At 49.8% G+C, this 26,229-nt stretch overlaps 9 protein-coding genes across 10 annotated transcripts; 3 read left to right on the forward strand and 6 right to left on the reverse strand.

Annotated features, from left to right (window-relative positions):
- Positions 1–293: 293 nt before the first annotated feature.
- FOIG_12185 (uncharacterized protein) lies at positions 294–2,054 on the reverse strand. Its single transcript, XM_031212996.1, has one exon. It carries the CDS (start codon positions 1,409–1,411, stop codon positions 932–934), a length of 480 nt encoding a protein of 159 aa, XP_031057292.1. The 5' UTR covers positions 1,412–2,054; the 3' UTR covers positions 294–931.
- A 2,279-nt stretch (positions 2,055–4,333) lies between these two features.
- FOIG_12186 (uncharacterized protein) lies at positions 4,334–7,619 on the forward strand. Its single transcript, XM_031212997.1, has 2 exons — positions 4,334–4,907; positions 5,060–7,619. The coding sequence occupies exon 2, from the start codon at positions 5,280–5,282 to the stop codon at positions 7,209–7,211; it is 1,932 nt and encodes a 643-aa protein (XP_031057293.1). The 5' UTR covers positions 4,334–4,907; positions 5,060–5,279; the 3' UTR covers positions 7,212–7,619.
- On the reverse strand, positions 7,577–7,861 carry FOIG_12187 (uncharacterized protein; the record flags this gene model as incomplete). The annotated part of the gene is made up of 1 exon (XM_031212998.1): positions 7,577–7,861. One exon carries the CDS (start codon positions 7,859–7,861, stop codon positions 7,577–7,579), a length of 285 nt encoding a protein of 94 aa, XP_031057294.1.
- A 429-nt stretch (positions 7,862–8,290) lies between these two features.
- FOIG_12188 (uncharacterized protein) lies at positions 8,291–8,864 on the reverse strand (the record flags this gene model as incomplete). The annotated part of the gene is made up of 3 exons (XM_031212999.1): positions 8,291–8,578; positions 8,631–8,765; positions 8,814–8,864. The coding sequence occupies 3 exons, from the start codon at positions 8,862–8,864 to the stop codon at positions 8,291–8,293; spliced, it is 474 nt and encodes a 157-aa protein (XP_031057295.1).
- Positions 8,865–9,275: 411 nt separating this feature from the next.
- Positions 9,276–12,141, reverse strand: FOIG_12189 (endo-1,3(4)-beta-glucanase). The gene has a single exon (XM_031213000.1). The coding sequence runs from the start codon at positions 11,257–11,259 to the stop codon at positions 9,730–9,732; it is 1,530 nt and encodes a 509-aa protein (XP_031057296.1). The 5' UTR covers positions 11,260–12,141; the 3' UTR covers positions 9,276–9,729.
- Positions 12,142–13,407: 1,266 nt separating this feature from the next.
- On the reverse strand, positions 13,408–16,818 carry FOIG_12190 (mannan polymerase II complex MNN10 subunit). 2 transcript variants are annotated; one of them, XM_031213002.1, is made up of 4 exons: positions 15,890–16,818; positions 15,137–15,559; positions 14,801–15,083; positions 13,408–14,748 (listed from the first exon to the last, which is right to left on the reverse strand). In XM_031213002.1, exons 2-4 carry the CDS (start codon positions 15,540–15,542, stop codon positions 14,079–14,081), a joined length of 1,359 nt encoding a protein of 452 aa, XP_031057298.1. In that variant the 5' UTR covers positions 15,543–15,559; positions 15,890–16,818; the 3' UTR covers positions 13,408–14,078. The 2 variants fall into 2 exon arrangements, with proteins under 2 accessions (XP_031057298.1, XP_031057297.1); XM_031213001.1 differs by having other exon boundaries at positions 15,137–16,818.
- Positions 16,819–18,990: 2,172 nt separating this feature from the next.
- FOIG_12191 (uncharacterized protein) lies at positions 18,991–23,031 on the forward strand. The gene has a single exon (XM_031213003.1). It carries the CDS (start codon positions 19,799–19,801, stop codon positions 22,814–22,816), a length of 3,018 nt encoding a protein of 1,005 aa, XP_031057299.1. The 5' UTR covers positions 18,991–19,798; the 3' UTR covers positions 22,817–23,031.
- Positions 23,032–23,141: 110 nt separating this feature from the next.
- Positions 23,142–24,772, forward strand: FOIG_12192 (uncharacterized protein). Its single transcript, XM_031213004.1, has one exon. The coding sequence runs from the start codon at positions 23,199–23,201 to the stop codon at positions 24,552–24,554; it is 1,356 nt and encodes a 451-aa protein (XP_031057300.1). The 5' UTR covers positions 23,142–23,198; the 3' UTR covers positions 24,555–24,772.
- Positions 23,161–26,229, reverse strand: FOIG_12193 (proteasome component PRE2). Its single transcript, XM_031213005.1, has 2 exons — positions 25,629–26,229; positions 23,161–25,569 (listed from the first exon to the last, which is right to left on the reverse strand). Exons 1-2 carry the CDS (start codon positions 25,755–25,757, stop codon positions 24,850–24,852), a joined length of 849 nt encoding a protein of 282 aa, XP_031057301.1. The 5' UTR covers positions 25,758–26,229; the 3' UTR covers positions 23,161–24,849.

A 26,229-nucleotide genomic window follows, 5' to 3' on the forward strand; every position in this document is an offset into this window, starting at 1 on the left:
ACATCGTTTCTTCATGTCAGTGAACTGTCAGAAACATCCTGTGTTACGTGAAAGGGAGCTGCTCTTTGTTCGGGCTGAAACAAAGTCAATTTGACCCCTTGAAAGCAGCACAATTGTGACATGAGCACTATTTGTGAGATAAGTAAGAGAGTGCGATTGCGATATTGTATTAATCATTATCCCTTATAGATCCAATTGTTGTGCCAACTCAGGGATTCCTGGCCGACTATGGTAGCAAGTTAGTACTGAACTGGCACTGTTAAAAGCAGCCGTGTAGAATTAACCTCACATGACACAGGGAAAGAAATTTGATTGCAAAACAAGTAGACTTTTATTGGTCTATCCAATTTAACGCCTTCTGGTCTATTTGCCCATTGCATGACCAAAGTGATATGCAAAACTCCTTAAGACAGTCGCTAAATCCAATATGCTATATTCCATACCACACATGTCGTGGCGTTTCAAATCATTTCATGCGGTTTTCCTTCGGTGCCCGAGACACCGTCGTCAAAGAAGACGATAAGAAAGACAGCCAATGCACACTGCTTTTGTTTTGGCGTCTTTTGTTGTTATGCTCTAATGCAATGATTATAGCGAAGTTCTGAGGTGGTGTTGCTCAGATCGTCAGCTGTTATTCCTGTTTGGGTTGGAACAGGCGCTGATCTTGAGATGGTTGCATCACCCAATTGGTGATATTGTCGTGAACAGAGACGGCTTCCAGAGTCGTGATTAGATGGATAAAATGCAACGCTCAAGGCGAGGATCTTCCAAGGGAGGTGATTTGGTGTGCCTGAGTAACGTTGCGGGCTTTTGGTGGCAGGCGTTGAAACTGGTGTTCTAGAACTCTTCCAGGTTTCGCCGCTGTCGACAATCGGCGAGCCCGCATGCCCGCCCATCCATTATCACTGACCTTGCCATTTCAGGAAATGGACTACGATGATTTGACGGAGGAAGATGAGGAAGAAGTCTGATCATCGCTTTCGCTGTCGCCTTCCAGTGAGAAGTCAACGACACTGGGGGCTCTGGTGCAGCAAGGGCTGATGCCAATGAAATTGTCCTCCTCGATTTGTTCAGGACAAGAGGCACCAAAGGTGAAGTCGAAGTGAGAGAGCATCTCCTGGTGCTGGAGATTCTGTGCGGTCATCGGCTTCTCGCTAGGGTGGGTGATCTTCTTTCCCTTCTTGTTCTTGGTCTTGCGCTCCTTGGTGGCATCCTTGTCCTTAGACCCCCACGTCCAGGTACGGGACAGCTTGTTGACGAGTGATGATTTTGATGATGAGTCGGACTTGTCACTGTTCTGGCTGGACTTGGTCATGGTAGCTGTGATCTTTCCTGGGGTGTTGGCCTCGACGATATTTGTGCTTGAAGCGTCGGAGCGCACAGCGCGGCGGAAGTGCTCTCGGATGGCCATTGTGGATAATGTGTTGTAGTTGGCTGTAAAACAGGGTGTCTCGTTTTGTTATAGAGAAAGGTGTAGGCTCGATGAGTGTATGTTGAGTTGTTATGATCGAGGCAATGAGCTTGGAATTGACAGGATCCTCAACTTTGAAAGTGCTGGGGATGGTATGGGCGATCGTTTATCATAAATGGATGGAAAGAGATAAGTGCAGCAGCCAGGACATTTAAAGGGAATCCCTGGAGACTGGAGATAGGAAAACCCCTCAAAGCCTTCGGTCGTTTCGGCCTGTATCCATGCGTTCTACTCTCTGGTGGCGCCTTGGAAAACCTGGGCTTGGTTGTGGAGGTGGAACCGCCTTGGGGTCCCTGATCCCGGGTACAAGTGGTACATTGGGGCGTCCTTTGAATTGCCTCTGGGTCTGGTAGCCCCTGGAAATGAAGACGCTGCACTGTGATTAGCTCAAGAGGGTGTCGGGGGCGGAGAATAGCGGAGGAGTCGGCGGCTTATACGGGGTCTGACCCTCAATGAGGTCAGTGTTGGCCAGAACAACTGTATGGAGAATCCCTGTAATGTCGGGCCGGGGAGTTGATTTTGGTACCAAGAGTACATTGCTGCCCTCGCAACCCTCCCGCGGTTGACCATGTGGTGGTGGATGGATCGGAAGTAACAGCTTTTAGCAACACTGCAGATCCAGGAGTTGCAGACACATGTTGAGGCTACACAACCTACGCCACTATTGGGTAAACTATCAGCCTCAAAGGGGCAGGCCGCAGGAGGGCGAAAGGTTGTTTTCTGCCTCTTGGCTCTGCTACTGGTTTTAGCCGGTGATCATTTCTCTGATCGCTCTGACAGTGACAAGGGTGCTCAAGTGAGATTACGATTGCAGGCACCAGAGTTTCGTGCATGTCGACTGGCCCAGGCTTGGCTGACAGAAAATGGATCCAATAGCGAGCCTTGTTTCTTCCATTCCACCATACAGTACATATAACCATAGCCGAATGTGTCCGGTAGTCGATGTGGAAGTCAACGGAAGCATGGCGTTCAGGAGTTAGGTGAGTCGTAAGGCGCCTCGTGTATCAGCCGTTAATAATACCTGTCTCATACCGTCGACGCCTCTAAAAACAGACTTTTCATCTGGATATCGAATCCCGCAACACAGCAATGGGCCTCATGCATGGTGTAACATTGGCCGTTTTCGACACCACCAGCACCTCATTTAGACTCCAACTCGAATCTAAAAACACGGGGTCGGCGACAAAGTCGAGCCGTGGAGGCCCCCGCACGATGTCATCCACTTTATGCCCACTCGCCCACTAGCATTGTTGGGGGTTCTTGGGGTTTAGACGGGGGGTCGTGAACAGAACGACAGGCTAGACTCTGCGAGGCAAGTCATCAGGTAGCGTCATTGTGAGAAGGTAACGCCGAGCTGAGTCCGTTGAGCTCCGTTATGAGCTGCTGTGTTCAGGTTTCTGAGATTAGGCCACGGCTCTAGGACATGTAGTGACATCCAATTCAATGGCTTGCTTCCACTTCCAGGCACCGAGCAATCTGCAGTCTGAAGTCTCTGATGAATGCCACACTCTGCCAAGACTGAGCATGTTGATGCACATTATCCTTGCACGGAGATCCTTCTTCACGCTCGAACCGCCTGATGCAAATTACGTACTGGGGAATCGGCCCTTGCTCGGTTAATACTTGTGAACGAGGTCAGCCAACTCCATCTGTCTTTGGTAGCTAGTCGCGCGACAGTTGAAGCCGTTGGAGCCGTCGCCGGGATTTGCAACTGTCAACTTTGCGGGACTACTAATAAACCAACAAAGTCTCTCTCCAGCTGGCCAGTGGCAGGTAGAAAAACTCAACGTTTTCCCACTGTTTGCTTCTTCTGCAACCATTCCGGGCACGGCAGGACGGAGTTCGGCAGAGACCGGACCGGTGTTTGTCACGGTCTTGACCTCTAACCTCAAGGCACTCAACTATCGCCGTTCCCGTTGGCTCCCGTTGCAGCCCACAGCATGTCTCATTCGCCACCCGCTCTCGGCGCCGGACTTGGCGTCCCGTTAACAGCGCGGATAATTGCTTGAAGTTTGAGCTTATCGAACATGGCACCTTCTTCTGATGGTTGGCTGAGAGGTTTTGATTGAGGCGGCTATACTTGGCTTGCCTCTGAGCAAAGTTTTCTTTTCTTTTCTTTTTTTTTTTTTTTTCTCTCATGTCTTTTTCCTTCTCGTAAGTTCACTTCTTGGCTACCGGAGTTGGCGATGATAAGTGAAGAGATAACAGCGCCTGGTCTTGGCGTGTGGGGATAACATCAACCTTGTCAATTGAACCCGTCGACAACCGTTCAGGCTCAGGTTAAGCCGATGCTATTCGCTGATGATTGTCTTAGTGGACCATCTTTGAGTCTCGCCAAGTCTTATTCCCCCCTCTGGTCCACTTCTCGCTTCGAATTTGTTCGGCGTAGCTCCGTCCTTGTGGCGAGGTGATTCCTGCTTGTTGTTCATGTCTCAACATGGGGGAAGAAGATATCGTGAGCAGTACATCTGGAAATATCTGGTTGCATCATGGTGGTTGTCGCTGTTCTCGGTGACTGGGGTATTTATTTTCATGGTTTGCTTTTGCCAAGCTGCAGGCATTCCTGTTGCTCGTAAACAATAGCCTGAGGCATCTCTGATTTACTGATGTGGATATTTCTGATATTTACTCGGTGCAATATATCGCCGAAAAGTTCACACGTATCGAATTACGAACAAATAAAGATTTGATAGTATATGTATGATAAGACACGGAGCATCAGCACGAAGCTACTCGATAACGTCTGTTGAGGCTCTTGGTAAGAGGACCACTTATATCAGGAGCTAGTAGAAAAGGCCACCGTGATTCCCGGACATCTTTTTGATCGGACGTCGTCATACATTGTCCCAGGCGCAGTTGAATGCTGCTGGTTTACACACATCTGGCTTATTAGGCTGAGTTCAACAGAAATATTCTACTGACCGCTTCGATGTTGAGCGTCACATCACCACGTGCAGTAGATATTAGTTCGAGACACGGGCAACAAGGTCCTCGACGTGCTCAAATTGCTGCATGTCTTTGATATTATCCGTCATTTTTGATGCAGTGAAATCTACATACAGGGTAAGTTCCACAGAAGAAGCACCAGCGGATGGGGCTGCTACATGGGACATCAGTGGCCAGCACCACCTGGACATGTGCCGTGACCAATGACATAGCGCCCTCCAAGCCCCAGACAGCGATTCGAATCAGGAACGGGGGCCTCGATCAGTAAATTGATGATTAACGTCACGATCTATTGGAGGCGGGCCCAGTGACGCACCTCTTTCACACTCTGACAGCACGGTACCCGACCTCTCTTTACCTGCCACGCCCGACTCCTGACTCTGAGGCCTGCCTACGACAGGCGCAGCTTCGGTCGCGTGAGTTTTTGATTTGACCACATGATAGTTTCAGATTCAACGGACATTTATTGATCCAGCCAGCTCAACCTAAGGTAACTCACCAAAGTACCTTGCCTACCGACCATCTCTTCGACTGTCTTCTACAGTCCACCGTCTTCTTTCTTTGCTTTTTGTCATATTGTCTCGTGTCTGCATGAAATAGGCTCCTCAGCGCCTTTATCTTGCTTGTGATAACCATTCGCAGATACCCAGGTCGCGGACGGACACAGCCCCTGTCACCGTCTTCGTCTGTTAGCACACAACTGCCGTGTTGTGATTGTCTGAGTTCGCACTTTACACCCTCCCCGCATCCGGACTCTTACCTACGGCAGCCAGAGAAGCAACAGCTTTAAAGCATCGAGTGTCTCCTCCAGATTCGAGATTGTCAAGTTTGTTACTACAACTTCTTATCGAACACCGCTGTGATGGGTGCGGAAGACACTGGGGGTGGTGGGCTACCAGCCTCTTCCTCATCCTCTAATCCACGAAGAACCGGCGGCAGCCAGTCTATCGCTCGAGGTGCCAATACACAAGGCTACGACGAACAATCACCTCTACTAAATAATGATGCCAACAATGTCCATGGGGAAGCGGACGACTCACAGGTCAAAAAGAGCATATGGTATTTGCTCATATTGACCATTAGCATCGGTGGTCTCCAGATCGCATGGTCTGTTGAGCTTTCAAACGGATCACCATATCTTCTGTCTCTTGGCTTGAGCAAATCTCTCATGGCTCTCGTCTGGATTGCTGGACCCTTGACTGGCACCCTTGTTCAGCCATATGTGGGTATGCTCAGCGACAATTGCCGTCTGCCCATGGGTAAGAGAAAACCGTTCATGATCGGGGGATCTATTGCCACTATCCTCTCCCTCTTGTTTCTTGCCTGGGCCAAAGAGATTGTTGGTGGTGCCGCCAGACTCATGGGTTTTGACCCAGAGTCTAAAGATGTGAAAACAACAACTATTGTGGTCGCAGTTATCGGCGTTTACGTTCTCGATTTCGCCATCAACACCGTCCAGGCGTCCATTCGTGCATTCATCGTCGACTGTGCGCCAGCTCATCAGCAAGAGTCTGCCAATGCCATGGCCAGTCGGATCACCGGATTTGGCAATATCGTTGGATACATTGCTGGGTATGTCGACCTGACTCGTCATCTTGGCTTCCTTGGAAAGACGCAATTCCAGATCCTCTGTGCCATCGCATGTTTTGCCCTTGCCTTGACCGTGTTTGTGAGCACCGCCTTCATCAAGGAGAGAGATCCTCGACTTGACGGCCCCGCCAAGAAAGAACAACAAGGCGTTTTCTCATTCTTCTTCACTATTTTCAAGTCGATCAAACGCCTCCCGCCTCAGATCAAGAGGGTATGCGAGGTCCAGTTCTGCGCCTGGGTCGGCTTCTTCCCTCTGTTGTTCTATACGTCCTCTTACATCGGAGAGATCTATGTCGAACCATATCTCCAAGCGAATCCCCACATGTCTCCGGAACAGCTCAACAAACTGTATGAGCAAGCGACCCGAATTGGTACCTTTGCACTTCTCATCAACTCGATCGTGAGCTTGCTCACAAATGTGTTCCTTCCATTTTTCATTGCTCCAACGTATGATAGTCAGCCAGTCACTGGTATTCCAGGAGAGAGCCCTGCAGGCTACTATGACTCGGATGAAGATGAGAAGCCCTCGTGGTTAGACAAGCTGGCCATTCCTGGCCTGACTCTTAAGCGTGCTTGGTTCCTGTCCCTCCTTCTTTTTGCTGGATGCATGTTCGCCACGCTTTTCGTCCGAACCGTAAAGGCAGCCACCGTGCTTGTTGGTCTTGTTGGTATCACCTGGGCGATGACACTGTGGGCTCCATGGGCCATTATCAGTGCCGAGATCAGTCGGAGAGATGCCCTGATACGAGCTCAAAAGACGCGATTGGCGGCCACCAGAGCAAACAATGACGGAACCGCAGATGACGAGGAGGAAGAAATCGACCAGGCTGGAGTGATCCTTGGCATCCACAACATGGCGATTGCAGCACCTCAAATCATTGCAACTGTTGGTTCCAGTATCATCTTCAAGCTCTGGCAGAAGCCTAGAGGCACACCGGGAGACCATAGTATTTCTATTGTGTTCGCCCTTGGTGGAGCTTGTGTCCTGATTGCATCATTCTTCGTTGCTAAGATCAAGGATGATGCTTCTATGCCAGCTGATGTTATGATCGAAGCCGAACAGGGTCGGAGTGGGACAGAAGAGGCCCCAGAACGTCGACCTCTCAGCAGGCGCAAGTCTACCAAAGACCAGCTTCCCAGAGCGACCCAGGCCCGGGCCACACTGACACGACACAAGAGTTTCGGAGGCGCCGAAATGCACTAAGAGCATCAATACAAACGCACACACAGAGAGACGTACACGCCCTTGAACGAAGCATGGGAAGGCGCAGGGTAAGGCATCTGGATTGGCATTTGGCTCTATTTCCCAAGCCTAGGAGCATATGGGGGGATGGAATACCGTTTATTTCTTTTTTAGTTAATTTGATAAGTACCTAATGCTAGAAGCCCTAGGCATAATGCTGGGCTATAGGCTGGATGTTAGAACCACAGTTTCATGTTTGAGCTTAGATCAAGATATCACATTCGTTCCTCAGCTCGTCTTCATCTGATATACATCGCTCAAATATCCAAGCTTACCCATCCACCACCATGACGCACAACATCCCCAGGACAGCCTACGCCACCAAATCAATCCATTGGTTTCGGGTCTGCGGACTTGGGACCACACATGCCGATAGAGACCCTTGTCTCGCCCGGAAGAGGACCAAGGGTAGGGTTGATGGTAGTGAAAGGGATGAAGCGAAAGCACCATAAGACATCGTCATCCTCACCACAGTAGCTGTAATCACAGTCGAACGAAACCTTGGGAGCAGCTGTGACGGCAGGGACATCAGTGTTGCAAGCCTCTGGGTTGTTAGGGAGGGCCAAGGCTGTTGAGGCGAAGAGTAAGACGAGATAGTTGATGGGGAACATGCTGAAAGTTGTGATGCTTCTGTGTCGAAGTTAGGTAAAGACTTTCTGCTGCCAAAGTTTCCAACAGAGGAGGGGGTTCTTTATACAGAACCTTGGTCAAACAAGTGCTACATTCGAGAAGGCTTCCCTGTACTCGATTCACCAACAGGTGCTTGTTTGCGTTGCAAATGATGGTATATAACCCTCACATGATACTGTGGCTGGGTTTCATATGGACTAGAACAACAGAGAGCAAGTACAATAAGCGAAAAGCCGCGTATGGAATCGGCAGATGTGGTTTTCAACTACTATACCCGAGGCAAAGAATTTCACAAGGCGAATAAAATCGCCGAGAACTGTAAGACCGAGCGGGAATGTTGTACTTCGGAAGACTGAACGCCAACAGTCTCTGTTATCTATTTATACACCGGCCCTCAAGTGGCTCTCTTCTTACATGGATAGCATCTTGTTTCCAGCCTTCACCCACAACGACATAATAACCCCGATGCTGGTTACCCAAACTAAACTGCGTACCCGTGATAGTCGGGGATTATCCTGCAACCACAGGTAAGCGATGTTGTACAGGAGACGGCTCACAACATAGCCGAGACCGAGGATATTGATTGTTGGCGCTGGTACGGCTGCGAAATTTGCGGCCAAGATACCTGCTGCATAGCAACCAATAGTTTCGAGGCCGTTTTCTGTGGCAGCTTTTGCGCGGAGGAGGAATTGTTTATGCTGCGATTGTTAGTGGGAGTTGTGCGATGGACAATCATACAATGAAACTTACAGATTTATCAAGAGTTTGGCAATTGGCGATTCTGTCCTTGTGCGAGCGAGGGTTACAGTTGTCGTAGGTCCCTTTGGCACCTGCGGTGATGGTGTAGGCGTGAGGGAACGTGATGATGAAGAATGCAGCTGGGACCTAAAATGTATAAGTTGAGGGCTGATCATGAGGGGAGAAGGGTCGTACTGTGAAGAAGGAATAGTTTCTCGTGAGGTCGAGACCAAGAAAAGACTCCATTGTGGTTGATAGGAGTCGTAGTGTGATGAAGAGAGAACTATCAGGTGATGGATGAGATGAGCTCAATTGTATTGTATGATGGAGACCTCTGTTTTAAATCACAATCAACAAAACTGTTGAGAACAACGACTATCTGATGAGATTGAATTATCGTGAGTTTTTGGAATTATTATCAAACTTGTCCGACAGTTTAATAATCAGGCGTAACTGTTGGTTAGACCCGCTTCGAGTATGAACATGTTGAGTTAGCATAACGGTTATGATCAACCCAAGAACCCAAGTGAGGATAACGACTGTTGAACAACGTGATAACTGCTTATTCAATTCTGCCGATATGTAATGGAATAGCAAATGTTATTCTTAACACGATGTGAGTAGATGAAAGTAACATGTCATGTCTACGGGCATTATGCCAATGACAAGAAGAGGTGAAAGTCTGGCCATATCGGGTTTGGCGTATCCATCCCCAACACCACTAACGCCGATCAATATGACTAAGAAACAGGGGCATTCTCAACGTCTTTCAACATCATCAGCATTCCCCTTCTCAAAACTGCCCTCTGGCAATATACACGTTCAGCAATCACATCACAGAAAACACCCAAAGCAGGCTCGTAAGACTCGCATTGCTAAATACTTCATATGCTCGCATGGTCATCAACCACTTGTAGCCAAGAGATGACTATATATATGTACTGAGAAGAGTAAGGGCTGATATAAGAAATCTAGAATCGAAAATGCTTTGACAGATGTTCAGTATCTGTGAAAATGTGATGTAAAAACAGCCGCCACCGCCGACCTATTTCTTTCCTTCTTGTGTCTGGGGGTATCTCATATGTTTGTAAAGAAGAGAAGCTCGACCTGCTCATGCAAGATATCGCTTCGAGATGACGGATCGCTTGGACCCGACTCGCCAACCGTTTCCGTCCCAGCTTGTGGTGCCGCTTGATTGGGACTTGGTGGTCTTGTAGGCTCCGGGGCCATGGTATTGGCCATTATCGTAACTTTGGCCAGTGCTGTAGCCACCGCCTTGGCCTTGCTGTTGCTCAGGGGTATAGCCGTTGCCTTGGTCTTGGCCTTGTTGACTGTCAGGAGAGTATCCATCACCGTTCTGACCTTGCTGACCGTTCTGAGTGCCTTGTCCTGGCTGAGTACTGCTGGGTGGGTTGGTCTGGCCATCACCGTTTCCGCTCTGGCCGTTACCACTGTTGCCATTGCCACTGTTTCCGTTGCCCGAGTTTCCATTACCCGAGTTTCCGTTACCAGAGTTGCCATTACCAGAATTGCCGTTACCGGAGTTACCGTTGCCAGAATTTCCGTTTCCTGAGTTGCCATTGCCAGAGTTGCCGTTACCACTGTTTCCACTACCGCTGTTACCGCTGCCAGAGTTGCCGCCACCGGTGGTTCCATTGCCACCACCATATGAGCCTCCCTGGACGTAAACCTTGATACTGTTTACGAGCCAGTAAGCGTTCTTGAAGTCGGCAGGGTTGTTGGCAACATAGTCCTTGCAGTCTCCCAAAGACGAAGTCTCTGGGTTCTTGCCCCAGACATCAGGAGAGCCAGCCCAATCACCACAGAAAGTAGTATCAAAGACGATGTTGTTCTCCTTGAAGTGATCGTCGATGTTGCAGCCTTTACCGCCGTTGAATTTGGCAGCGGGAGGACCCCAGGATGAAGGGGTGGGGTTACCGGACTGGATATCTTGCGGGATGCGACCGCGGTGAAAGAACCATACGGCAATGTGGTCGGATGTCCACTCAGTGGCGTAGACTCCGCCGCCGATGTCATTGAAGCCATCGCCGTAGTTCTGGTTGTCTGATGTGTTCTGGCCACAGCCGGCAGAGGTACCAGCAGAATCGCAGTTCTCGGACTCGAGGGTTGTACCCTGAGTGGTGCCGTCATTGGTGATGCTGCAGCCAGGTCCAGTGTGGAGACTGATCTTGTTCTCAGTCTGAGTGTTGACACCCTCAAGGATATCAATCTCGCCAGAGGTTGGCCAGTTGGGACCGAACATCCAGTATGCGGGCCAGACACCAGGGATGCTGCCAGGCATATGGGCAATATCGGCGACGAAGAGACCGTGAGTAAAAGCGTCGTGAGAGGTGACACGGACAGACCTTCGGCCGTTGGAGGGGTTCTTTGTCTGGTAGTCTACACCCATGTAGACAGCACCATCGACATAGCCAGCCAAACCCTCAGAGTTAGCGGCGTCGGCATCGACGTAGTCAACAAAGCCGTGTGTAGGATCCTCCTCGTTGAAGAATTCAAAGGCCTCGAAAAAGTTGGAAGAGTCGTATGTGGTCTTGAGGGAGTACCGAGAGTAGGAGTTGTTCTGTGCAAAAGCACCATTGAAGAAGGCCGTAAGGCCCAGTGCGAGGATGGAGGAATGCATTGCTTCTGAGGTCTTTGGAGAAAAGACGGGAAGAGGTGTGTTGTTTCTAATTATTCGCAAGATTGATTCTGATTTGAAGCTGAAGTTTTGAGTGAAGGAGAGAATGCGATGAAGTCGTTCACAGAGATGATTCGTGTCGGGTGGTGTATCAGAGTGAGGCTGATGCCTTGAATGTTGAGCGCAATAACCAAACGATTTATAACAATAGATCCGTGAACTATTGTCTGAATGAGGGAATCCCCAGCCAAAAGTGGAGGGAGGGCTGGAGGGGGGAGGCTATTGAAGTGAGTGACAATAGCTCTGACACTGCCAAGGAGGTAGGTAGTCCAGCGATATAATTACTGCTCCTAGTCAATAGGAAACAGTAACAAAACCAAGGCACAAACAAAAAAAGAGAGTGGATGGCAGAGAATGATAAAACAAAGACGGTCAGCCAGCTACCGAAAGGATTGAACGGTGACGGCGACGAATGCGGCCAAGAAAGAAGTCAAGGAGTGGATGTGTCTTCTCTAGATTCCCAAGAACAGCTCAGCCCCAGAGTAACCAGACACTGAAGACGGAAGAAGCCAAGGCAAGGGAAGTACAAAGAGAGAGACAGAGTGAGAAAAAGAGAAAAAAGAGTGAGGTTGGTTATGGTCTAGTAAAGGAAGGGCTTCCAAGGAGAGGGAATGCGGGAGCTATGTATAAGTTTATGTCTCTGATATGGGACGGAATGTCTTGCAGCCTCTCCTTTCGAACGCCAAGCTATTTTGAGAAACGAGACTAGCCATGTTTCTTTGTTACTCTCCCACCCCTTGTCTCGTTTGGGCCCCGTGTTGCTTCTATCAGTTCATGCTTCAGAGATCAGATGGATGCTAGTGCTCGTGCTGTGCAGGCCGTCCGTATGCTAAAGATTCCGAAACAATAGCCAAGGGGAGTCAGGACTCTTCATATAATACAGTGTCACCAATAGAATCTCCCACAACCACTTTTGTCCAGAGGCTCTGATGCGTAGCTTGAGAGTCCGATTCAGAGAGGGCCAAGGCCAATCACTCCAACGGAGAAAAAGCTTAGCGGAACCATAATACGGCTTGGCGTGCCTGGAGATGGCCGGCTCAGGCAGGGAGATGGATATGTCGGGACCTGTGATAGGCTGATGTCAAGTAGACGGGCGGGTTCAGGGGTTTGCATCCACTAGACAGCACGCTATCTTACAGTGGAGTGTGGCAGGGGGGGGGGGGTTTAGTGAGTAGTGGAGCTGGAGCGCTTTCAGATGGGATGAGAAACAACTGACGACGAAACAGAAACATTCAGCTGAGTTGTGTTTTCTGCTGGAATTCTCTATTGTAATATATTGATTATCTATGTGAATGCTATTGTTCCTGAATTCGTGAATCACACAACTAGACTGCTATCCGCATACACCCAGTCTATCAGGGACCCAGACTTTGGTATCCATAACAGCGCTTCTATAGCCGCGCGCTCAACTCGTTTCTATCCCTGTCTCTCCACCTGATGCCATTCATCCATAGAGGTTGAGTTTGAAGCCCAATCTAACAAGAACAAAGAACATCCAAACAAAGCACTCAGCATAAATTTCACACTTACGTAGCCCAACTGACCTCAAATAACCTGATCTTGAGCCCATCTTGAATCGCTCATATTTCAGCTAGGCTGAATTCATTCCTTACCAAGACACTTCAGTCTCTTAGCCTCGACGCGCGTTTTCCAGCCGCCACACTCATGCAAACAATGACCTATTCTGAAACATAGTCTCAGGAATGGAAGCAAGACTAGACCTTTCTATCCCTTCTCCCTGCCTACTTTTGGACACACTCACACACTCACACATACAAACTCATGCTGCTGACCTCACCACAGAACCTTTCTGCCACCTCCTTTCTCCTCTATCCTCTTCGATACTCCAACATTTCCACTTTGAACCTTCAGAATTCGATGGAAATCTACACACCGTATCCGCACTCTCCTGACAAGGTTAGTCTACTTCAACGGGCGGAGAATCAACTCCTGGTCTATTCTTCCGTGCCGTGGTCCCGAAATCACATCCCGGTAGTTATGATCTCGGCTCTATAGACGAACAAGATCGACGTCGTTCTCAAGGTCCAGGGCCACCCTGACAACCTCCATCTTTTAGACTTTTAGAATGTCGTGATATTTCCCCTGATTGTAGTCTCGCAACGCATGTTGTATCAGCTTGATCTGTGTCTGGGACTATCCTTGCCTAATAATCACCCATCACTTCCGGAGGATCTCACTCATTCGACACGAAACAGTTTCACTCCACGCATCTTAATACCTATCAGTATCAGATAATTCCCCCGTAGGTGGTTAAACATTTCTTTCGGACCGATCGCAATCCCAGCTGCTCGGGTATGTACTGTAATTAAGGTACATTGTATGTTCTTTCTAATTGACAGCCACATGAAACTCTTCATACATCCTCCTTCACAACCTAACAACCTTTTCATATCTATAAAACACTCTCGATCTCCTCTCATTTCATGCCATGAGGGTTCGGTAAGCACGTGATGCTTCCGAATTCAAACCTCTCCGTGCGATATGCAGCCGAGATTTCCCCTTACATCTCGCGACTGTCGCGGTATTCTTTCTAATGCCTCGTCTAAGTGGGTATATGCAGTCGAGAAAAGAAAAAGTGCAAATCATGTACAAGAACTCCGTGGCAAGTATCAGCACAGTCATACCATAGACTGTTTTCGTGTCCGTTTCCCGTATATCGTTTCGCCGAGTTGATGCGTCTATATCCCAACAATCGAGTAAATCGTCGCTTCATTCATCTCACAGCGTCATTCAAGTGCTCTTCACAACTTGACCTTCTTGCCGGTGAGCTTGAACCAGATGACCGCAATGAGATCCTCCTTAAAGCGTTCCCAAGGGTTTCGGTTGAGCCAGTAACTGAACTCACGGTAATAGTACATCTCGCCCCAACAGTCTCGGCCCCATTCGCACCCTGCCATGTTGACCAGGAAATCGCGCTGGTTCTCCTCATAGTGGATATGCTTATCCTTGGGACCGCCGTCGGGGTTGCAAGCTCCAGGTGGGAAACTGTTGATCTTGCGCTGATGTAGGAAGCCGACATGCTTGCGCACCCACGGCTGCGATTGATATAGCTGATCCAGCGCATCTTGCTCCTTGTGTTCCCACTGCATGTGCTTCTGCTCATATGTGACAGGATCCCACCAAACGTCGAGGAGTCGGTCCGTCCAGTCGCTGCGCCGCATGAAGAAGGATCCCAGGTTGAAGCCGGCGCAATCCTGTGTCATGATCATGTTGATCGAGTTGGCCTTGCCATCTCCAACAGGGCTTCGCGAGACCTCATCCAGATAATGATGGGTGAAAGGATGCGATATGTTGCGAGGGTTGAAGTAATTGATGTCGCGCTCGACTTCTGTCTGCAGGTGGTTGAAGATGTGGTCTTGAAGTGATACTGAGGGCTCCATGACGAATGTGTTCAAGTCCAGCCACCAAACCCTGATATCGCGTTTAGTCTGTTATTCCATACGCACAGTCAGGGTCAGCTTACCATTCTGCCTTGGGGTACTTCCTCAAGGTCGACCGAATAAAGTCGACTTTCTCCCAGCTCTCCCGCCACTCGTGCGCATACTTCTTCTTGGTGCTCATGTCCACAATTTCCAAGTCGTAGCCCCATCGGTTGACGTACTTTCGCTTGTTTCGCACGCTGTCTCGCTCGATAGCCCATTCTCTGGCACCCTTCCACTCCATGACACCACCTCCAACATTTGCGCCCAAGATAATGACAAACTTGTTGCCGCCACCGAACGATCTCCTCCAGTAATATACAAGAGCTGCAAATGATCAGTCATAGTCGAAGACGCAAGGTAAGCCAGGGGCAACTTACGGGTTGTGTAGAATATGGTATAGCAGAGCATCGCTGCCAGCATGAATAGTAGGAACATCTTTAGTCTTCTGCCCATTCGCCCATAAATCGATCGTATTCTACCGGCGAGCGGCACCTTTCGAATCCATCTTGGTCCCCGTCCATGCTTTTCCTTCCAAGTCTCACGCTGCCCGTTAAACTGCGGGAGACTGCTCGATAGTCGCCGCATGTGTCTGCTGAAGAACCCCTTGTTTTGAGTCGAAAACGAAGAAAATGTGCTAGAGTTGTGAGGTCGCATCTTGGCCGATTCCCATACAACAGGGCCGCCGCTCACGTTCGCCGGAGTCGACCTCCCACTGTCAAGGCTCAAGCCTGGACTTGACCAGCCACCACCGGGAACAGGTGAAGGGCTTCGCGAAAGGGTCATGGAAGGACCTGGGGTATCTGTAGGAGGCGGGCTCAGCGATTAGCCCGCGAACTAGGTTGACTGTAGTTGACGGTCCATGGAAGTCAAAGACAAGCGAGATATATCTATAAAAAAAAAAAGAAAAGGGAAAAGGAAGAAGCGAGAGCAATGTGCTTAGGTAGCTGATGAAGCAAGGATGACCAAGAACAAGTCAAGGCTGAGGCCACGCACAAACTAAGGCAAAGAGAGACAGTGGGAAGGATAACAGTCGAAAACATGGTTTAAGGGAATCCGCCAAGAAGCCTCAAGGTATGAGAACTGAGACATTGACCAGACAACTGGAGAGCGTCACTATCAACTGTACGTACCTGGAACTGGAGATAAAGGACTGTTGTGAGGCTGCTGTGGCCTCTGGGGATCGGAGGATAGCAAGCCCGGGTTGATCACGATATGGCTGACAGAAGACCGTTGTCTGGTATGAAATGCACGGGAAGGGCGATCGCTAAACGAGCTCGAAGAGCCGAAGGGTGAGCGTGATGAAGCCAGCTTGAGCAACGTCGCAATCGGCGACTTCTAAGAAGGTTGCCGCTTATGCCGGTTATCGCGAAGTGGAGGGTGAGGGGCAGCAACTCTCGTGGAGGGTCGCAATCACGAGGCTCAAATTGCTGTGATAGCAATGCTTGGTGTTGTGTGTTTATTCCCCCTTCCCTCTTTTCCACTTCTCCTTCGCCCACTCCGCCTCTTCTGCCCAGAGTCGCAGGAACGAGAAGTTCGCTTTGACGCCACACACGTCCCGACTTTTCCACCTTGGCAAGGGAGAGTATCCAGACGTTCTCCAAAGTAGCCAACCACGGCCGCGACTGTTCAGTTGGAAATGTGGCGCAGAGTCAGAATATAGTAGACGGAATGGAATATCGGGGATCGTGACGGGGCGATGGGTGGCAGCACCGTATACGAGGGTTGGGCGACGTTGGCAGGTATACGGGATGGTCGATGCGATGCAACGCGATGGTGGTGACAGAAATAGATTAGAATTTCCCGTCGTGGTGGGTGGATGATGAGAGAATCCGCAGTGAAGCAGGGCAATGATGGCGCAGTTTTCTTTCTTGGCTTTATCGTATCGACACTATCCTAGTCTAGTAGGTACAGTAGCTTCAGTGATGGAGCTTCTCAAGGATTCGGTGTGATTATTTGGATTGGATTCAACCGCAGATCGCAGAATGCACCGGTAGCGAGGAATAAAACGAGTGTGATGCACTGAATCGCAATGTTTTGAGGTGTAATTATTGAACGAGCAGTGATGCGATGCGATGCGATGCGATGCGATGCGATGCGATGCGACTGCGGGAGTAACGATGAACAACGGTCGGTGTAAATGCAATCGAGTCTTGTCGCAACTGGATCTGAGTAAGATGCAAGATGCTGCATTGACTGGAGTACACTAACAAATTAGCCGAGTCAGTCACTGTGTTGGATGTGAACCTCGTATCGCATCGTATCGGTCAATAAGACGAGCAATGTAGGTTCGCTTCGTGGTGGAAAGTCAAAGTTAGGAAAGGATGAGAGTGCAGCAAGTCCAAATTATTGTAACAGAGGCCAAGAAAATTCAAGCAAAGACCAACTACCTACCTACGAGCACAGCTCTCAGGGGGTGAGCTTTCCTTTTGCTTCAAGGTTCCCTTCTCATAAACAATAGGGGGATCCTGGACTATCAGAGCCAAGAAAATAACTATGCTACACTTGGTTCTAATCCGATCCCGAGACTTTCCTTTTCTCGAGAAGGCCAGGGGATACCGTACTCCATCTCTGTGTAACAAAAGATCCCCTGTTTGTCAGTCTCCAAGAAGATGACAAGCTGCAGTCAGCCTCTTCGCTACTGTTGCATTGGGAATTGAGTGACATCTACTGGAAAAGGCGACATTTTTCGAAGTAATGGATCCTGGGTGCCTTAGTTAAATTTCCTATACTCTTCTAACCCCTCTAGCCCTTCTATTTTTTTAGCCTTGGACCCCTATCTTAGGCCAGAAAAAAAAAGAGCGGAATTACGTCAGAGTTCATCTTCTCCAATCTGCCGAGACAATTGATTGTAAAGATGCGATTGAAGAGTGCACTGCCAGTCTGAACCAGTAGGTACTTGTCTTGTAGGGCAAAAATGTCTTGGGTTGGTGATTCTTCTTTGCCTCTAGAACTTCTTTCTCCAGGTGCTGATGCTGAGATTGTATAAACTCACTGATGTGGAACTCTTACTTCTGATTGCCTTCGTGGCATTTTGACAGCCCAAGAACCCCACATTCCTCATTGAATTTCAGGTTCAGGGGGTGTAACCGTCAACGGAAAGCCAAGAGTTAGCGGTAATCAGCTAATGAGGAGAGTGAATTGAGTTTGAAACCAAGAGCCTCTGTCGCGAGGACATTTCAGACATCATACACACTTCCAATGCCCGTGCCTGATGCTCACGATGGGAGTCTGCAACTACCGTAATTACCTCTTCCAATCTCGCCTCCGATCTTGTATATGCCGATGTTCATTTCTATTAGCTTTGGTGGGTTACATTAAACCAAACCTACAAGCCAAGCCTGTACCTGTCAATCACAACTTGGGCCTCCAATGAGCATTCGCATCGCTGTCATCTCATCTGTCAAATAGGACGCATGGATGGTGTGCACAAACCTTCCTGTCAATCTTCTTTTGACAAATCCAGGCAGAATGAGGTGTCCTCTGGCACGTGATGCATCCTAGAGATGATGTTTGATCCCTCTTCGCAGCTTCAGTGGATGCACCATGAACCAGGAAGCCCTCAGACAAGTGTCTCCAACTGGCGGCTTCCTGCAAAGCGTACCTGGATACTCCAGAGCCGAATCATGAGACACCGGCATGAGATGCAACATTGTCCCGAATGGCCATGATGGCCTCTGGAGAACGGTGAACTCGATTTGACCAGGCCAGTTCAGCGACCCGTTCAGTGCTGAGGGCTCAGAAGGAATCTCTTCGTTTTGAGTACGCGTCAACAAACAAGAGGTTGTCAAGTCACTGCATGCCAAATAGGTACCAATTGTATCCAAGTTGTGGTAACAAGGACCTTTCACGTTGGCCCAGTCATACTGTTCATGGTCAATATACCTGAAATCACGACCGAAGATGTCAAAGTTGACCTGATTCAACCCATCCGAATCAACGCTTCAATAGCAGTACCAGGTTCGAGCGTGGCTTGATTTCATAACAGACCTTGTCTCGACCAGCCAACAAACACCACAAGCCAGGCCGAGTGGCCCTTTTCGAGAAGGAAGACCAACGCTTTTGTATCCAACATGTGTGTATGATTGACAGACAAACAGCAGCCGGATACCGGACCCTTCCACCCGAATACACTCTGCATCGCGACAATAGCCAATCGAGCATTTTCCCGCCTCTCCATCAGAGACGCGTCTTGGGCTTTTACCTAAAGAGCAATCTCCCTAGTCCTTGTCGAATCAATTCTGGTTCGATATACGTATACCAGTCGCAGATTCTAGGCGTGGTCGCCAATACAACGGCCTACGAATCACACACACGCCAATGTCGGCGCTTAGAACTGACCAATCACACACTCGAGCCCCAGAAGGATGGCGGCTATTCCACACTCTCGGTTGCCCCAGGTCATTCAATCCACAGCCTATGAGCTATTGTTCAACGTTTGGACCTCGAATGCTTTATTTAGCCATGCATCGAATCGATGCGGGCTTCTCATTAGAGTCCAATCAAGATGCTTTGCGCCCTTGGCTCTGCTCGATCCTGGTGCTTTTACCTGGGACCATCTTCAGATCCACAAGCAACAACACTGCAGCATGCAGTTGCTCGAGGTGCTATTATCGGCCGCATCCTCACTTTGATTCACTTCCCTAATGTCGTAGTTTTATCCGTTCTCCTCACCCTCAAGTGATAACTTGTCTTTTCATTCTCTCTTTTGGCTTCTTATTGTCGCTGTCGGTCGTTGATTGTGAACAAGCTATTCTTGTCACATCCTATTGTTCACACTCTCTCCTTTGTTCTACTACATACTAACTGGCTCTTTTTCTGTATCGTTTGCTTCCAACAACAGACTATCATCTAAACAGCCAAGATTTTGACATTCTGAATCTTCATCCAAACAACGACGATATAGTCATCTGTGGAAAAACAAACACTAGACGATACAATTTCCATTCAATCGCCAGCCATACATGTCTAAACACTAGACACTGTTAGCTTTCCTTCTCATTTTGCTTCCCTTTCTGTATTCAAAGACTAGTCTTTACATCATGAACAACGATACTCATAATCAAGCCCCGGTACACCCACCGCCGTACTCCGAAGCCCAGCCACGGCGTCGAGAAGAGTGGGAGGATTGGGAAGATGACGAGCCTATCACGCCCATCGACGCTGGGGAGCAAGTCTTTCCAACTCCGCTGAATGTGTCCACTCGAAACTCCAAACCCTCAACACGACGTGCATCAAGAGCCTCTGCTGCAAGAATTGTCCGGGTCAAATCACGCCAGAGACAGAAGGTCCAGAATGCCAAGGCAGGCATCAAGCTCATCACGGATATGTCAACATTTCGCCGCCAGAACTACATGCCAACGCCGGCAGGACGAGCTGGGAAATTTGTAGATGCTGCTGCTCTAAAGGCATTGGAGGGAGAACCAACATCAGCTTCAGTAGGAAATTGGAATTGGTTCAAGAAGAGCAAGGACCAAAGTCCAGCAACTGCTTCGCCGCTGTCATCAGCCCAGCCAGCTCAATCAGCACGTACACCAGACAATAAGCTCTCGCCGGATGATAGACCCATCGTCATTGGTCTGGCTCTCTCATCTGAGGAAGCGGGCAACTCTTCCCGGTATGACGCCGCTCTGACGCCTATTGAAGCTCCAGCACAACCGTATTTGCCTCGAAACCCTTCTTCTTCAAACCTATCTCCATTTCCAGTTCAGCAGAAGTCAGTGTGGTCACCTGATACACCCGACACCGTTTCCTCATTCAGCACCATTCGATACGCCTCAAGCATTTATTCGCAGTTTCCATCTCCCGGCACGACAACGGCCACCAATGTTCCACCCGTGCCTGCGGTTCCAGCAAACTTTAAGAAATCAGCTCATCAGAGGCTCATCAGCTTGGAACTCGGAGGCAGAACCCCCGATGACTCTGATGGCGGTACGCCATGCACACTGTTTGAAGAAGATGGCACTTCGAGCCCGCACAAACAAGCAAGGGGAAAGACATCAGCACTGACGCCTGATAGTGCTGCATCCAAGTCCCGTGGCTGGTGGGATCATCATGTTGTCACTCCTTTTATGGAGAACAGACTGACATTCACTACCAGTCCAAAGGTGTATACTGACTCACCAAAGACTATCCGAGGGGATGAATGGTGGAACAAGCAGGAGACCAAGCCTCCTCAAGGAGAATATCTTACACCGAGCTTGGCTCCTGGCTCATTTCAAACACCAATTGTCAAGGAACCGACGCCACGCAGGACACCATCTCCCCGTTTTGAGCATACCCAAGAGAGTGAATCTGGACCTTCAACTGCAAGGGCATCCCCCGTTCCTGGAACCATATCTATTTCAGAAAAACCACGAATACTTGTGACCGAAGAAGAAGAAAGTACCGGGGAACAGCTGCCTGCATACTCGCCTCCCGAGAAGAAGAGCCAGGCTGCTCCAGTAAGGTACAGGGCTGTTTTCCCGCCTGGACACCCACTTCAAAGCCAGTTCCCCCCCTCACCCGGTCCTGTGTCTCCTGGTCTCTCCTCTACCATGTCATCCCAACGAGCTGAACAACTAACCGATATTCCACTCACTCCGGCCCCGCGAGACAACCTGCGTCTCTCTCAAATGCCTCTCCCAACACGACCGCTGGGCACATCTGCACCCCGTGAATACTCCCATGGCCAAGCCGAACACGCCACCAAACAAGAGCGCCAGAGAAGACGCAACGAGAAGGAAGAGGCTGTTGCTCGGCGCCTTGGTGGCTTCTGGAGAGGTCGAGGATGTATTCCTGAGAGGGGTTGCTTCGGTCGGACTGGACGCGAGGGTCGACAGCGCCGTCGCGTCTGGATGATTATTCTGGGAGTTCTTCTTGCCATTATTATTCTTTCGATCACTTTAGGCGTTGTTCTGACACGCCCCAAGCATTCGGACGAAGTGCCATCAATCTGGGTCAACTTGACGGATTTCCCACCCATGCCAACTGGAGACTTGACAATCGTTGGACCGGACAATACCGTCGCGAGGAGTGGATGTACTGAACCATCAACCATGTGGAGTTGTTCTCTACCAAAGGAGCAGCATGACTCGGTGAAGCCTTACAAGCCTGACCAGCCAACCATTATCCTGCAGATCCAGTGGGACAACAGTACCCGCAATGATTGGAAAACTCCCAACGAAGATCCCCCTTCGTTGAAGGAGCGTCGAGGTATGGGCGGTGCCGCATATGCAGGAGACACTATCCGAGCACGGGAGGCGCCCGACTTTGAGCCCAGTCCCAGTCCACCCAAATTCCAGGAGATGTGGTTTCTGGGAAATACAACCGACAATATCAAATCCGATAAAAAGGGTGGCGAGGCGACTCCTTTCTACATCAGTCTGGTTAATTCTGTCGAAGAGAGTAGCCGCAAAGAGCTGACCAAAAGGCAAGAATTGGACGTGAATGTTAGCCTTCCTGAAGTGCTCCCATCCCCTGATCTCAACGAGAATGGTGCACCCAAACCAGCTGTCCTGCTCCCACAGCCGGTACAGCAGCCAGTGAGGCTCTACGACCGCGGGCTTCCGACCGAGCACTATGGCTTTTACACCTACTTCAAACGGACCATCTTCCTTAAGTCGGTAACGGTTCTCAATGATACCAAGGATGGAGACATCCCCTTAGATGAGGACGGTGGCTGTCGAGAGACAGAGGCTGATTTCGTCGCGACATGGAGCGAGACACGTTTTCTCGTTCAAATCTGGACACGCACACTGGCTGCCAACACATCGAAGCTGATCGATCCGACTGGGCAAGGCGCCATCGACGGATCGCCAGAGCTGATTCGACCAGGAACAATGCCGTACCCGGTGACAGTAACGATGGATACACATGGAGGAGACCCAGGGAAAAAGTTTGTCTGGGCCTGGCCTATCGATGATAGACAGAAGATTGATGAAGAGAACCCTAAGCTGCTGGCCAACGACATAGGAGCTGGTGGCACGTGGATCAACAAAAGGTCTCGAGGAGACGAAAAATTTGGCGGATTCGACGGCGGGACCGGAGGATGTAAATGCCAATGGGTGAATTGGGTGTGAAGATGTTCACCATCAACCTATTAATTGATTAATGATGGGATGCATTTAGATATGCATCTAACATGAAAGCATTGGAAAGGGCGTCGTGGAATATTCAACCCTGAAGGGTATTTTAGTTACTAGTTATCAAAAGAGATCAGTTAAATGTACTAGCTCATCTCTGCTTCTATTATATCTGCTCGATGTTTAGAAATGATAGTCATGATTCAACTTAGTAGACTAAGATCCGTCTTTGATGTTGTTCGCCCCCCCCCCCACTCTGTCCGATGAGTGGGGCCGTTCCGTGTTGGGGCCGTGGCCCAAAATAACTTCACATCAAGTAACTGGATGCCTTCAGGTCTGTCCATCATTACCCTTCAATAACCCCCAGATTCTCGCGCAGATGCGCTCTCTTCTTCAATGTGGTCACAAGGGCATTCTCCTTGGCTTCAGGCCTCAAAGGCTTCGTTATCTCACAACCCTCGCCATCGAGACATCCTGTGATGATACGGGCGTTGCCGTTCTTCGACATACACCAGAATCAACTGAACTCCTCTTCGATGAGCGCATATCCTCTGATAACCGCGCGTTCAAGGGTATACACCCAATTGTAGCGGCCAAGGGCCACAGTGAAGCTTTAGCACCTCTTGTGCGTCGAGCAATAGACACTCTGCCAGCTGCTGAAGACGATAGCCAGAAATCCTGTGATGCTGGTGGGGTGAGAAGGCAAGTTCCGGACTTTGTGTCGGTGACTCGTGGGCCTGGGATGCGCTCGAATCTAGGAATCGGCCTGGATATGGCAAAAGGACTGGCTGTTGCTTGGGGTGTCCCCTTGGTAGGCGTTCATCATATGCAGGCTCATGCGTTGACGCCGCGACTGGCTCGGGCTCTGGGAATGAGTATGGGCGAGGAGGTAATCTCTAAAGAGGGACCAGAATTTCCATTTCTGTCCCTACTTGTCTCAGGCGGACACACTCAACTTGTTCACTCAACAGGTCTAACAGAGCATTCTATCGTTGCTACAAGCGGCGACATTGCTATTGGCAATCTTCTCGACCAAACAGCTCGCGATATCCTACCTCCCGAGGTTTTCGAAGCAAGCGAGCATGTCATGTACGGTCGCCTCCTTGAAGCTTTTGCCTTCCCACCAGAAAATAGCTCGACTTCTGCCTATGACGCTGTTTTCACACCACCAGCTTCCCGTTCCGCAGAGATGACTCCTCCGTCCACAGGGTACGAGTGGAACATCCCCACACCATTTCGACAAACTAGAAAACTTGCATTCTCATTCAGTAGCATCTACACACACGTTCACGATCTCGCAACCTCCCGCCCTTCCATGTCTCTACCTGAACGCCGGGCACTGGCACAGCATACTATGATGGCAGCTTTTACACACCTCGCAGGCAGATTATGTATCGCCCTCGATGACAAGCCAGAGCTTCGAGCTGCAAAGACACTAGTTGTAGCGGGTGGAGTGGCGAGCAATAAATTCCTTACGCATGTCCTGCGGTCTATGTTGGCTGTAAGGGGCTTTGGGGACATACAAATTGTTGCCCCGCCTATAGAGCTTTGTACAGATAATGCAGCCATGATTGCTTGGACGGGTATGGAGATGTATCAAGCTGGCTATGAGTCTGAGTTGACCGTGACGGGCATTGGAAAATGGTACATGGATCCTGAAGTCGGGGACGGGATATTGGGGGTTGACGGGTGGGTGAGAAGAGACACCAAGGGCTCAACTCCTGAGAATTCATGAGAAAATCGTGAGACTATTTGGATCGTGTATGCTACCAGCATGAGCGGTGTTGGCATGACATGCTGTATAGTATAGTATTGTAGTTAATTTGACTTTATGTAGACATCACTACTAGGTATTGGAGTTTAGGATACCTGGTTTTGGCAGGACAAAGCCGTTGTTGGATATATTACACGGTCGTTCTGGATTTCAGGTCCTGTAGACGCGTAAGAGCCACCTCTATCACCCAGGCTACATCTGTCTGCACGTCTCGATTCCTAGGTTGGCAGCATCTTTATTTCTAATCCAGAACCCTCTAATCGAGTGCGCTTGTCACGTTGGTAAACTCGCCCTTCTCAAGCTTGGTCTTCCAGAAAATGGGGTTAGTGTCGTTGAAGCCGTGCTTCACCCAGCCCTCTTCCTTGACATGGTACAGGTTGATGTAACCACCAGAGTAAGCATCTCGGTGGGTGGCGGCCAGAATACTTCGCTTTCCAAGCTCCAGAGCCTCCTCATCCGACAGATCGTACTTGTACTCGGCATCGAGAACACCATAGGCGAATGTTTGACCCGAGCCGACACAGAAGAGGTTGCCCGCCAAGCGAGTACCATCGCTGTCGACGTAGTAGAGAGCAGGGCCTTCCTCCTTGGTGACACCGGCGCACATGGTGCCCATGCTGAGGCCCATCCCCTTGTAGCTGTAGACGAGGTTGGCGAGGATCTTGCTGGCGGCGGCAACGCTGATGCGACGCTTGTGTCGTAGCTCATGGAGGCGACACTGCATGCCGAGCCAGGCAAGCCAGTACTGACAGTCTGCAGCACCACCGGCCATGGTTCCTAGCAGGACGCTGTTGATCTCAATGACCTTCTTTACGGTTTGCGAGGCGATCCAGTTGCCAGCAGTGGCTCGGGAGTCGGTCGCAACGATGATGCCGCCCTGGAAACGGAAAGCGAGCGTGGTGGTTCCGTGGGCGATCTTAATGGGGCAGTTGGGGTTCGATCGGTCGTCAGTGGCAGCGCGAAGCCATGATGAGGGCTACAATGACACAGTCAGTATAATATTCATAGTAGCCAAGTTACGCCTAGGGTACGAACCTGAGCAACGGGGGGCATGGCAAACTTGAGCGAGAGATCACCCATAGAATTCAGCAGCTCATCCTGGTCCTCAAAAGGCTCATTCTGCTCATATGCCGGTCGGCTGTATTTCGAAACAAGAGAATCCATCTTGGATCTATTGAAAGAGAAGCAGTAGTAGGAAGTTAATCGTCTTGTAATCCTTCACTAGAGCTGTATGCCTCGAATCCTAGCTTCGGTGGCGTGCAAAGGGCGGAGAGAAGCCTTTTCCCTGGTCGTGATGTCTTCGTTATATCGTGATCGAGATTGGTGTTGTTGACGTTGACGTCGACGTGCGTGGATGATGATGGATGCTCTGAAGGCGGAAGCGGAAGCGGAAGTGGAAGTGGGAATTGAAGCTCCAGACAAGGAAGCTGAGGCTCAGGCAGCTTCCGTTGCGCGCGTCAACTGAATGCCACCTCCAACTTCGGTACGTACCTTTTCCTGTGACTGTGACGCTCGAGGTGACGGGACGGTGGGCTGGTGGTGAATGCCTGATTATCAAGGCTTCAAACAACCCAGCTACAAGTACGTACCTCAGGCAGTATCTTAAATCTTTACAGCATCTAAAGAAAGGGATAAG

This window comes from Fusarium odoratissimum (genome assembly GCF_000260195.1).
Source record: "Fusarium odoratissimum NRRL 54006 unplaced genomic scaffold supercont1.25, whole genome shotgun sequence".
Lineage (NCBI taxonomy): Eukaryota > Fungi > Ascomycota > Sordariomycetes > Hypocreales > Nectriaceae > Fusarium > Fusarium odoratissimum.

Excerpts from the sequence above, each read along its gene's own strand:
- FOIG_12185 (XM_031212996.1), bottom strand. The coding sequence starts at position 1,411 with ATGGCCATCCGAGAGCACTTCCGCCGCGCTGTGCGCTCCGACGCTTCA.
- FOIG_12186 (XM_031212997.1), top strand. The coding sequence starts at position 5,280 with ATGGGTGCGGAAGACACTGGGGGTGGTGGGCTACCAGCCTCTTCCTCA.
- FOIG_12189 (XM_031213000.1), bottom strand. The coding sequence starts at position 11,259 with ATGCATTCCTCCATCCTCGCACTGGGCCTTACGGCCTTCTTCAATGGT.
- FOIG_12190 (XM_031213002.1), bottom strand. The coding sequence starts at position 15,542 with ATGACCCTTTCGCGAAGCCCTTCACCTGTTCCCGGTGGTGGCTGGTCA. Across the intron at positions 15,084-15,136 it reads TACCATATTCTACACAACCC|CTCTTGTATATTACTGGAGG; the intron begins GTAAGTTGCCCC and ends GATCATTTGCAG. Across the intron at positions 14,749-14,800 it reads AAGTACCCCAAGGCAGAATG|GGTTTGGTGGCTGGACTTGA; the intron begins GTAAGCTGACCC and ends ACGCGATATCAG.
- FOIG_12191 (XM_031213003.1), top strand. The coding sequence starts at position 19,799 with ATGAACAACGATACTCATAATCAAGCCCCGGTACACCCACCGCCGTAC.
- FOIG_12192 (XM_031213004.1), top strand. The coding sequence starts at position 23,199 with ATGCGCTCTCTTCTTCAATGTGGTCACAAGGGCATTCTCCTTGGCTTC.
- FOIG_12193 (XM_031213005.1), bottom strand. The coding sequence starts at position 25,757 with ATGGATTCTCTTGTTTCGAAATACAGCCGACCGGCATATGAGCAGAAT. Across the intron at positions 25,570-25,628 it reads CCATGCCCCCCGTTGCTCAG|CCCTCATCATGGCTTCGCGC; the intron begins GTTCGTACCCTA and ends GTGTCATTGTAG.